At 37.0% G+C, this 12,479-nt stretch overlaps 1 protein-coding gene and 1 non-coding gene across 3 annotated transcripts in view; one reads left to right on the top strand and one right to left on the bottom strand.

Annotated features, from left to right (window-relative positions):
• The window catches only part of Ocln (occludin), a 41,946-nt gene extending 34,018 nt beyond the window's left edge, over positions 1–7,928 (top strand). For both annotated transcript variants that reach the window (XM_076856101.1, XM_076856100.1), the window contains 2 exons: positions 6,445–6,486; positions 7,789–7,928. In XM_076856101.1, coding sequence (XP_076712216.1) covers positions 6,445–6,486; positions 7,789–7,890 — 144 coding nt within the window. In that variant the 3' untranslated portion in view covers positions 7,891–7,928. The remainder of the gene's footprint in view (positions 1–6,444; positions 6,487–7,788) is intronic.
• Positions 3,674–3,780, bottom strand: LOC143400637 (U6 spliceosomal RNA). The gene has a single exon (XR_013091534.1). It is a non-coding gene; the product is annotated as a U6 spliceosomal RNA (small nuclear RNA).
• Positions 7,929–12,479: the final 4,551 nt, after the last annotated feature.

Below are 12,479 nucleotides of genomic sequence, written 5' to 3'. Positions count from 1 at the left end.
TATAAAATCGTATTATATGTACCTCTACTCCTTTCAATTTAAAAGAAAATAGCCAGATTATTTTTTTCTACTTGTAAACATAATGTATGCTTTCCGTAAAAAACTCAATACAGAGGGCTGGAGTTTTGGCTCAGAGGTAGAGTGCTTGCCTAGCACGTGTGAGGTCCTGGGTTCAATTCTCAACACCACATAAAAATAAATAAAATAAAGGTATTGTGTCCAACTACAACTAAAAACTAAATATTAAAAAAAAATATAGAGCTAAGCATGGTGGTGCATGCCTGTGATCACACCTACTTAGGAGGCTGAGGCAGAAAGGTCACAAATTCAAGGCTCCTTGGTTTCATAGTGAGACCCCATCTTGAAATAAAAAGTAAATGACTGGGATATAGTTCAGTGGTAGAATACTTGTGTGAGGTCTAGAGATTAATCCTCAGTAACTCAAGCAAACAAAAACCCCCAAATTTAATACAGGAATGTATATAGAAAAATATATCACCTTAATCCTATCTCCAAAAAATTCTTGTCACCACAATACTAGTTGTTAGCATATCCTCCTTATGAGGGACTGATGTAGGCACATATAGTCTCTAGTACAGAATCATCCTTTATCTTTCTTCCTTTCTTACTCAAGAGTAAAATAATTAACTATTTTTCCCTTGATCACCCAGTTAAGGTAGTGTTGGTCCATATAAAGTTAATTTCTTTTTGTCTCTTTTTTTCCTTCCTTCCCACCCTTCCCTTCTTCTTGCCTTCCTTCTTTCCCTCTCTCCATCCCAGAGTATTGAACTTAGGGGCAGTCTACCACTGAGCTATACCCCCAGCCATTTTTATTTTGAGACAGGGTCTCTTTATGTGGCCCAGGCTGGCCTTGAACTTTTAATCCTTCTACCTCAGCTTCCCTATTAGCTAGAATTACAGGTGTGTGCCACCACACTGAGCTTATTTTTTTTTCTTTTTAAGCTGTCTATATGGCATTTTGTATGGATACTGAAATTTATATAGATATGTCACTCTTTAAAGAGACTAGTCTGTCTCCCATCTATTTGTTAATTAATTTTATCATTGATGTGTGGATTCATGAGTATTTTTTTCATACTTTGAGTTATGATCTAGTAGAATTTATTTTGTGGTTAAATTTTTTCAGTTTTAACCACTGAGAACTCTTTCAATTGCTTCCTATGACTCTTGGATATTCTTTATCCTTGTGGCCCCTCCCCTCTCATACTAAGGGTAGAACCCAGGGTCTCATGCATACTAATGAAGTATGTTACACCCGCAGCCCCATCTTGTCCTTTTTAAAAAATATATTCTAGCATTGCTTATTTCTTGTTTTTGCTGAGCAATAGTTTGTAGTGACTCTGGAAACTGAACAGAAGGATCACAAGTTCAAGGCCAGTCTTGTCAACTTAGCAAGACCCTATCTCAAAATAAAAAAAAAAAAATGGGGAGGGGCTAGGGGTATGGCTCAGTGGTACAATGCCTTTGCATTCAGTCCCCATACCAGAAAAAGAAAAAAAAAAGTTTGTGGTTATTGTTTAAATCTACGTTTTTTTCCTTTCATATTTTTTATTAGTGCATTATAGTTATACATAATTTGGGTTCATTTTGACATAATTATGTAAGCATGGAATATAATTTGCTCTGATTCAGTCCCCAGTACTTCCCCTTTCCCTACCCTCCTCCCTCTCCCTTTTCTCCTTCTTTTACTTTACTGGTTGTCTTCTACTTTTTGGTTTTTAATTAGTGCTTTATAGATATACATAAAGGTGAAATTCATTGTGGTATATTTGTTTATGGACATAGAATAGGTTTGTTCATTTCATTCCACAGTTCCTCCCTTTTCCCATCCCTCCTCTCTCTCTCTCAATCCCCTACCTCTACTCCACTGATCTCTTCTATATTCATGGGATTCCACCCCCACATTTTTTTTCTTTTTTCTTTTTTTCAAAAGGCACACTGTGAAGTTTATTTTGTCTGCTTTCTTGCCAAGACCCAAAGAGGTTAAGTGACTTGTCTCAAGTCACACAGCAAGCAAGTGGCAGAGTTAGACCTAAACCTAGCTCTCCTGATAAGCAGCTAGTGATAGTTGAGGGCTTTGTCTTTTTCTTCCTGTTTAATACCTGAGATTCAGGGGAAAAAAAATAGTGTGCTTTTCACCTTATAATCTGGCCCCCCATGGAAGTGTGGTGGGGAGATTTAGTTCTCCATCTTTGGGGGATCAGAAAGGGTCATCTGGAACCCTTTCAGCCCTTATTTTGCTCTAGCTTCCACATATGAGACAAAAGATTTGACCCTGGAGTTTCTGCGTATGGTTTATTTCACTTGCCATGATTTCTCCAGTTCTATCCATTTACCAGCAAATTCCATAATTTCATTCTTTATAGCTGAGAAACTCCATTGTGTGTATATACTGCATTTTCTTTACCTGTTCATCTGTTGATGGACACCTAGGTTGGTTTCATAACTTGGCCTTTGTGAATTGTGCTACTATAAACATTGAAGTGGCTTTATCATTGTAGTATGCTGATTTTTAGATCTTTCGGATAACTACCGAAGAGTGGGATAGCTGGATCTTATGGTGATTCATTTCCAGTTTTTAAAAGACTCTCATTCTGATTTCCAGAGTGGCATAATTGGTAGTCCTACTAACAATGCATGAGTGCACCTTTTCCTCCACATCCTGGCCATCATTTATTATTATTTGTATTCTAGATAATTGCCATTCTGACTGAAGATAAAGTTTCAATGTAGGGTTTTTTTTTGGTACCAGGGATTGAACCCAGAGGCATTTAACCATTGAGCCACATCCTCAGCCCATTTTATTTTGAAACAGGATCTCACTAAGTTGTTGAGGCTGGCTTTGAACTTTCGGTCCTTCTGCCTCAGCCTCCCAAACTACATGGGCCACTGCACCTGGCTCAGTGTAGTTTTGATTTGTATTTCCCAAATTGCTAGAGAAGTTGACCATTTTTCATATATTTGTTGGTCATTTGTATTTCTTCTTTTGAGAAGTGTCTGTGTAGTTCCTTTGCCCTTTTATTGATTGGGTTATCCTTTTGCATGTGTGTTAAGTTTTCTGAGTTCTTTATATATTCTGGATATTAATTCCCTGAGGAACAGATGACAAAGATCTTCTCCCATTCTGTAGGCTTTCTCTTCATACTCTGGTTTCCTTTGCTGTGCAGAAGCTTTTTAATTTGATGCCATCCTACTTATTCTTGGTTTTATTTCTTATGCCTTGGGAGTCTTGTTAAGGAAGTTGGTGCCTTTGCCAACATGGAGGAGTGTTGAGCCTACATTTTCTTCTAACAGTTGCAGAGCTTCTATTCTAATTCCTAGGTCCACTTTGAGATGGCTTTTGTGCAGGATGAGAGATGGAGATCAAATTTCCTTCTTCTGCATATAGATACCCTATTTTTCCAGCATATTTATTTAAAAGGCTATCTTTTCTCCAGTCTATATTTTTGGTACCTTTGTTAATTATCAGAAAACTGTATCTATGTGGATTTATCTCTGTGTTTTCTGTTCTATCCCAGTGATCTTGTCTTTTTGGTGGCAATACTGTGCTGTTGCCTCTAGCATTGCTCTTCTTGCTTAGGTTTGCTATGGCTGTTCTGGGTCTTCCAAATGAATTTTAGAACTGTTTTTTTCTAGTGTCTTTCTTTTTTCTTAAAATATGGAATGCTTTACAAATTTGGGTGTCATCCTTATGCAGGGGCCATCCTAATCTTCTCTGTCTCACTCTAGTTTTAGTATATGTGCTGCTGAAGCGAGCGCTGTTTTTTCTAATTCTGTGAAGACTGTCATTGGTATTTTGATGGGGATTGCATTGAATCTATATAAAACTTTTGGTAGTATGGCCATTTTGACAATATTAATTCTGTCTTTCAATGAACATGGGAGGTATCTTCTAAGGCCCTCTTCAATTTCTTTCTTCAGGGTTCTGTAGTTTTCATTGTAGAGGTCTTTGACCTCCTTGGTTAGATTTGTTCTCAAATGTGTGTGTATTTCTTAGTTTGTTTTTTGAGATTATTGTGAATGGTTTTCTGGGCTCATAAAGATCTACTTTTAGGGCTTGGGTTGTGATTCAGTGATATAGAGAACTTGCCTTGCATGCATGGAGCACTGGGTTTGATCCTCAGCACTACATAAATAAATAATATAAAGGTATTGTGTCCATCACCAAACAAACAACAACAACAAAAAACTACTTTTAAATTTTTTACCTGTAAAAATAGCTACACAATTTTCAATTTTAAGGTTGTGCCATAATTTACTTAAGAGTAATCCACAGCAGCCACCACAGTGGTGCATGCCTGTAATCCCTGCAGCTTGGGAAGCTAAGGCACAAGGATTGCAAGTTCAAAGCCAGCCTTTTCTCAAAATAACTAACTAAATAAAAAAGGGGTGGGATGTGGCTAAGAGGTTGACTGCCACTGGGTTCAATCCTTCATACAAAAAAGAAAAGTAATCCTCTGCAGATAGACATTCAGTATGTCTCTTCCACCTTGGAAGGCACAGGCGATCTTTTCCAGTTTTGCATTCTTGTCTGCTGTCTAGTTAAAACAAATGCCAGAATGTGGAATGGGTGAACAATAGGGTATCTGCATTTTAACTTTCACTATAAAACTGTCCTCTAGAATTATACCAACTGCATTCCCCTAGTAATGCACTAGGGGGCTCAGTTGACCCACATCTCTCTAGTGCCTGAAAAATTAACTACCTTGTGTCTTAGGTATTACTAATTAAATACTTTCTCATCACTTCATATTTTTATTGGAATTTCATATTCATTTTATTAAATATTCTTTGCAAGTTTTCAATTAAGGCCATCTGCTTTTCCGTTTTGAAGTATTTGCTTTTATAGCTTGATTTGTCTGTTTTGTGGTTTCTATATGGTATTGTGATAAACCTTTCTCAGTTAACATTTATTGGTCACTTTTTGAATCTTTGTTGATGTGGAAGTGCTGAGATTATAAAGTCAAAATGCAGGGCTGGGGATGTGGCTCAAGCGGTAGCGCGCTCGCCTGACATGCGTGCGGCCCGGGTTCGATCCTCAGCACCACATACAAACAAAGATGTTGTGTCCGCCAAAAAATAAATAAATATTAAAATTCTCTCTCTCTAAAAAAAAAAAAAAAAAAACAAAAAAACAAAAAAAAACCAAAATGCATGTCTTCCCTCCTCACCAAAGAATTTATATACTAAGAGAAAAACTGACATGTAAATAAATTATTGTAACTGCTGTATTTACATTATGTATAGAAAGCACATTTAAGTGCTCAGAGAATAAAGTCAACTAAAGGCCTAGTGAGTTTATAGAGGAAGCATCACTGAGCTGTGTCTGTCACAAATTTTCTAGCAAGGCACATACCTATGGCACATATATGTAATCTCAGTGACTTGGGAGGCTGAGGCAGGAGGAATACAAGTTCAAGGTCAACCTCAGCAACTTAGCAAGGCCAGTCTTGAAGGAAGAAAAGAAAGAAAAGGAAAAAGGACTTGGGATGTAGCTTGGTGGTAAGGTGCCCCTCCAAAAAAGAAATTTCTAGATAGAGCTGGGCACAGAGATGTATGTCTGTGCTTCCAGCAACTTGGGAGGCTGAGGAAGGAGGAGTGCAAGTTAGCAAGAACTTGTCTCAAAATAAAATTTAAAAAGGGCTTGAGATGTAGCTTAGTGGTAAAGTGTTCTATGTACTGGAAAACAAAAAACAAAAAACGGATAGAAGGGAATGGTGTACAGTGAGTACAATGCAGGATTAGATGTCCATAAGGAAAACATCATGGTAGAAATATTGATGCATTAGCCTGCCTAATTTTTTTTTTTTTTCTTAAAAAGGAGTTGCTAATGGTGGACACCAAACTGGGAAATTAGATGAGTAAAGTTTATGGGAATCTCAGGCCAGTTTCATAGTGGGATATAACCAGATCAGATCTGCATTACAATTTAGAAGACTTTTCTGATGTCAGTGTTGCATGTGGCCTGGCATGGGGGAAAGATGAGAAGCTTCAGAACAAATTATTACCTGCCCATATGAATGGAATGCACATGAAAATAATATCAGAAACGTTTCTTCAGCTGAGCACGGTGGTGCACACCTGTAATCTCAGCTACTTGGGAGCTGAGGCAGGAGGATCATAAGTTGGAGGCCAGCCTTACTGATGCCCTGTTTTAAGTTTTAAAAATAGGGCAAGGGGTGTTGCTCAGTGGTAGAGCATCCCTAGGTTCAATCCCCAGTACTGCCACCTACCAAATGTTGTCACTAGACACCTTCCTGCTGACTATAACTTGGTAAATTTTTAAAAGCTGTAAAGCTTCATTAATTCCTTATATTCTTATCATAAACTGGTCTTTTTAGCTCCAAAGTGTGACATCAGGAATGCTATTCTTCAAATCGAAATGCCCCACTAAACACATTGCCTTGTGTTTCTCATTAATAGGCTGCTGCTGATGAATACAATAGACTGAAGCAAGTCAAGGGAGTAAGTATCCTGAATTGTAAGATTCTTTCAGGAAAATCTTTTCTATTTTTTTTTTTTTTAACCTTTAGGATGACTAAGAATACCTTCTTACGCATGCACTGGTTATTGAGAAAAAGCCTTGTAATTTTGATAGGAATACTATAACTCAGTAGTTGGAACTTTAATTTCAGTTGTTTGCTGCTACAGTCCATACTGATTTTCTGAAAACTTTTTTTTTTTTTTAAGTATACAGACAAAAGTGTTGAAATCAAAGTATACAACTTGGTAAATTTTCATACAGTGACTGCACTCCAATGCACTGGCATCCAAATCAAGAAATACATTTCCTTGTGACCTGGCAACCCCCACCCCATCTTTTTTTCCCTGATATCTTGAACTTTATATAAATAGAATAATACAGTATGTATTTTGTGTGTGGGATTTCTTTTTCTATGTTTCCAAGTTCCTTTCATATTTTGGCATGTAGTTCTGGTTCATTTATTTTTATTGCTATGCTGTGTGTTTAATGATTAAAACACAACTTGGACTTAGGATGAAACTCAATATGCATGAAGCCCAAGGTTCTATCCCCAGCATGGCAAAAAAAACCATACACACAATTTATTCATCTACTATATTGCTAATCAACATTTGAGTTCCTGATTTTTGACTTTTACAAATAAGGCAGTATGAAATATTTTTGTAAATGTGCAAACATTTAATAGGTACAAACTCAGAAGTGAAATCACAGAGTCATTGGGCATGCAGTAGAAGGCATGTGTGTATCTAGCCTTAGTAAACACTGTAAAACAGCTTTCCAGGATAGTTGTGCCATTTATATTCCCTCTGAGCAATGCAGCCCTCGTTGTTCTGTGTCCTTGCTAACACTTGGTATTATCAATCATTGACATTTTTAAGATTTTACTTTAAATTTTTTGTGAATTATGAAGCATCATGATTTTAAATAAGAGTTTTAAAATAGTATGTAGTAAACTTCTCTTATCCCCTGTTCGATAATGCCAGTTTCTTATTTCACTAATTTTTGTAGATGATCTGATAGAAAAAAGGCCAATAAGTCTTCTTGGTGATTTAATGAATTTTTAGAAATGAGCCTATGCTTTGTGAAATCCAGGTTAGAAGATAAAATTGAGTAAAGTGAATCAGCTACCTATATGGTTGGCAGTACCACCAGATACTTTAAATATATTCATTTAACACTCAGCAATTTTTTATGACTAATATTCCCTTTGTTCACCTCTGCCTTCTCAGCAGACCTATTTTAATTGTGTTGAATTCATGTGATTCATTTTTCCTCCCTTTTAGTCTGCAGATTACAAAAGAAAGAGAAATTACTGCAAACAGTTGAAGAGTAAATTGTCACACATCAAGAAGATGGTTGGAGACTATGATAGACAGAAAACTTAGAAGGCAGATGCCACAGTGCTGGAGAAATTAAGGAATATCTATCTGATATCTCTGAAATGTTCTCAGAAGGCAAATGACTTCGGACTCTTATCTAGGAAGCCAAACTCGGTGTTCATTACAAAGTTTTGGTAGCTTTAATATCATCAGTTTCATATCAGTATTGAAGCATTATAAATAACTTTTGTTAATCAACTGGGCTGAACACTCCTATTAAGGATTTTATAGTTTAAACACTGGTTCTCGTATTAAGAACAAAATAATGCTGTTTGAGGTTTTTAAACCTTAAAGGAAGGTCCTGGTATGAACTGTGTTGTGAATTTTCACACCCAAGAAAGCATCTAATCTTCCCAACAATGCTTTAGATGATTATTATTTATAATCATTTCTTTTTAAATAAGAAAACTGGGTCCCTGCAATGAAGTTTCTGAAGTGAGACTGCTTGTGTACTAGCATATGCTTTTGGTTATGTCTATTTTATGACTCCATTAATAATAAAGTCCCTGCCTTTGGAATTTTAGCTACTGTATATACTACATTCTGCCAACATCCCTATTGATTTTTTTATGTTATAAAAATGATTAAAAAGGGTTTTTTTTGTTGCTTTTTGTTACCTGTTAATTAAGATCATGTAAAATTAACAAATGTATGAAATTTAAAGATTGTAAATATATATGTGTGTGTGTGTGTATATATATATACTTTTTAAAAATGAAAGCTTAAACCTAGTGGTTAGAATTTTGTGTTTTTAAGTAGTTTTTATCTTTTATGGTTTACATGCATTTTTTGGTAATCAACTAGACCTTTTTCACTATATCAGAATGTCTCATTACATTCATAATTGAATTATAACTTGAATTATATCATACAGGAATGTTCAACTTCTGTACATATTTCATAAGGTATTAAACCTGGTATTCTCTTTTTGTAATATACAGTTTGATGTCATTAGTATGGTTAATATTAGGCTGTGGAAAACTACACTCAGGAGTTCTCCCTTGTTTTAAACTATTTTGTGTGCTGTGTTTGTTGGCAATTTCCCAATCTTTGGCTGTAAGAAGGCTAATGTGTCTGGAAATAGAATGCTATTCCATAAAACACCAAATTATTTCAAACCGTTCCTTTAAATCTCATCATTTCTTTAAAAACTTCAAATTCTTATTAGAAGTAAAATTAGTTCCTAATACTATGCTAACCAAGTTGATTGTGTTTATCCATCCCAGTTTTGATTGTTTTTCTGACAATTGAATAATCTTCAGTATGCAATTCAGGCATTGAAATTTATAATTTTCTGTGTACAATTTTGCATTAGTTTCTAAAGATAAACTTTTAAATAATGTTTTCATGGAACACTGTTTCACTTCTTCAAATTGAAGAAATTCTTATCTTCCTATATGCTACGTAATATGTTTCTATATTATACAAAAGGCATTTCCAAAGTTTTTAGATTCACATCAAATGGAAATGAGCATGAGCACATTCACTGATTTTTTTTCTTTTTATTTGGTCGGACTGGGGATTGAACCCAGAACCTCAAGCATGCAAGGCAAGCACTCTATCACTGAGCTACATCACTAGCCCACCTTCACTGATTTTTATTAAACATTTAATTATGTTCTTGGAAATCATTTTACCTTGTTTGTGAAAGCAAGTTTGTCAGTGTTCTCATAGAACAACTTTTCCACTGAACACAGAAAATGAAATAGGAAGGATTGTAAAACTGTGCCATAAAATTGGACTTTGAAATAAAATAAGAAAATAACTGTTGAAATGCAGTACGTAGCAATAAAGACCACTTCAGGAAGCCAGGATCAGAAGACTGTGGATCATGGATCCAGGGGCTCTGGCATCAGTTGGGATTAGGGTTTCTCACCCAGGCATTCTTCCTGCTTAGGCATCAGGATGGAAGTGTCTCCACTCTGGATATTTTCAAAGGCTCAGCTGGAACAATCAGAATACATACTTGATCTCCTGGGTGTTCGTGATTCTACTACACTACACCAGTCTCACTCCCCCCTTCCATCCCTACCTTTAAAATTTTTAATTCTGAGACTGGGTCTCATTAAGTTGCCAAAGCTGTCCTCACATTTTGCTTTTTCTTTTCTTACTTTTTTTTTTTTTTTTTTTGTCCTCGAACTTTCAGTCCTCTTGCCTCAGCCTCCTGAGTTGCTGGGATTACTACAGGCATGTGCCACTGTGCCTGGCGCTCTATACCACCTCTTGGGTGAAAGGAAAAATAGATGTAGAAGTACGTAATCCCTTATTTTATATTGTTAACATTTTTTCTATTGAAAAGAAATGAGCAAAATGCTTGAATAATTAGGGAAGCTTTTAGAAAATATTGTGTCAGTAAATTATTATGCCCCTTTGTAGTTAGAAAAGTGATACAGCTACATGGCCAGGATGTTTTTATATGACAGCAACAAAATGTAGAAGGGTATTTCACAGTTTTCATTTGTTGCCTGCAAAGCATCTGTTCTGTTCTTGGTTTTGCCCTTCAGCAGCTACTCAAGTTACTTAACCTTCCTGTTCTTCAGGTTTTTGAATCTGTAAAAGATATTTGTAATGACCTAATTTTAAAGGTAATATATCCTTGTCTAAAAGTAAATATGGATGGGGGCTGGGGATGTGGCTCAAGCAGTAGCGTGCTCGCCTGGCATGCGTGCGGCCCGGGTTCAATCCTCAGCACCACATACAAAGATCTTGTGTCCGCCAAAAACTAAAAAATAAATATTAAAATTCTCTCTCTCTAAAAAAATTTTTTAAAAAAGTAAATATGGAAATGGAGAGTAGCACTCAGCAATGCTAGTTTCCCTTTCTCCCCCTTTAAAACTTTGTTAATGCGAGACAACATAAAAACTGAAAAATAAGACCTTGTCATTCCAGAGGAAATGACATTAGAGTTGCCACCAAACCCTGTAGCTATCATTTTGCAGACAGGTAATTTAAATCCAGCTGTGATCTTTCTACTACAATGTAGGAAACCTGTCTTATGATTTTGAGGGAGGTAGAATGCAGACCAGGAAAATTTGGGTACCAACAAAACAATAAAGACAAAGGGATGAATATACTGATAAGAGAAGGAAAGAGATCATTGCTCATGAGGTTCCTTTCTGCTATTTCTCTCTCAGTCCCTGGCTCTTTTCTGATCCTTTGGGGGTTGCCTTGCCTCTCCATTTCTCAAGTATGAGAAATTCTAGTAACTCCATATGTATCAGTATATATCTCAAACAATTTGTCCAAAACTGAACTGTACTTACTCATGGCCTCTCAGCAATTGCAACTATACCCTTTCAGCTCAAAACTTTGGAGTTATGATCAATGACTTTTATTGATCATGATCAGGATTTTTTTTTTTATAACATCCAGTCTATCCACTTATCATGAGCTGCACTGCCATACTAAATTGGTCAAAGCCATCCTGGCCTCTCCTGAATTCTTACAATGCTCTTAGTCCTCCACCCCTTTATGATTTCAGCTGCCACTGAAGGAGGACTCAGTCACTGACATACTCCATTTTGTCCATCTCTGCCTCCATTTGCCTCCAACTTTTTTGTCTTTCTGAGCCACTCTTTGGTATTTACTTTGGATTCCAGGAACAGGTTTGATGGATAAGCATCTTTATGACAAGGAACCAACAGTACCTCCAAGCAATGCCACCACTGAGCAGATCACCCCTTGATGAGATTGCCCTTACTAAGCAGGAGCAATGCCCCATGATGGAACCAAGGCTGTGCCCGCAAAGCAGGAGCAATCATGATGGGAATTGAACTGACCCCCTCAAGCAACAATGGCTTTCCAGGAGCTTCCTAGAACCAATCCCCAAATGATCAACCAGACCATGGCCTGACCAAGGCTCTCTCCGATCCTTACCTTTGCTGTAAAATCTCAGCGTTCCTGTCAACACCTTAGGTCACTGAACATCTTTATTTGTTCTTCCCAGTGTAGCCAGGCTGATAAAAGCGCTTTTTCTTCACCACAGCTGGTCTCCTTGATTGGCATATTGGGAAGGTGACTGAGCCCAGTCTGTTTGGGCCTCTTGCCCTAAAAACTCCAATGACATCATTCCACCCACTGCCCCACTGCAACAGTCCCTAAACCACACCAGCGTGTTTCTACTCAGAGCCTTTGTGCTTGCTGTTTACTTTGTCTGGAGAGCTTTTCCCCCAGGTAATGTTAACTCCTTCCTTCCTTTGGGTTATGGCTCTCACTGAAAATTCCTCTGACCACACTGTTTCAAACTGCAACCCTTTCCCTCTATAATCTTATTTTTTCTGAATAGTACCACCACCATTTGATACATTTTTCACTCTTCTTCCTTTCCCCAGTGATTGAACCAGGATGCTTTACCACTAAGCTACATCCCCAGCCCTTTTAATTTTTTATTTTGAGGCAGGGTCTTGCTAATATTTCCAGGCTGGGCTAGACTTCGAGTGGCTGAGATTACAGGAGTATGCCCCGCGCCCATTTTTCTTAATAGTTTTCCCCCAAGTAGGAAAAAAAAAAACTCTACTGGGACAAAGATTTTTTGAGTTTTCATTACCATTTTCTCGGCTCTTAGAACTGTATCCGGCCCAAAGTAAGCGCTTAAT

The sequence above is a fragment of the Callospermophilus lateralis genome, chromosome 5, assembly GCF_048772815.1.
Source record: "Callospermophilus lateralis isolate mCalLat2 chromosome 5, mCalLat2.hap1, whole genome shotgun sequence".
Lineage (NCBI taxonomy): Eukaryota > Metazoa > Chordata > Mammalia > Rodentia > Sciuridae > Callospermophilus > Callospermophilus lateralis.
Note: the sequence above shows the minus strand (reverse complement) of the source record. Positions and strands in the feature narration are given on the sequence as shown.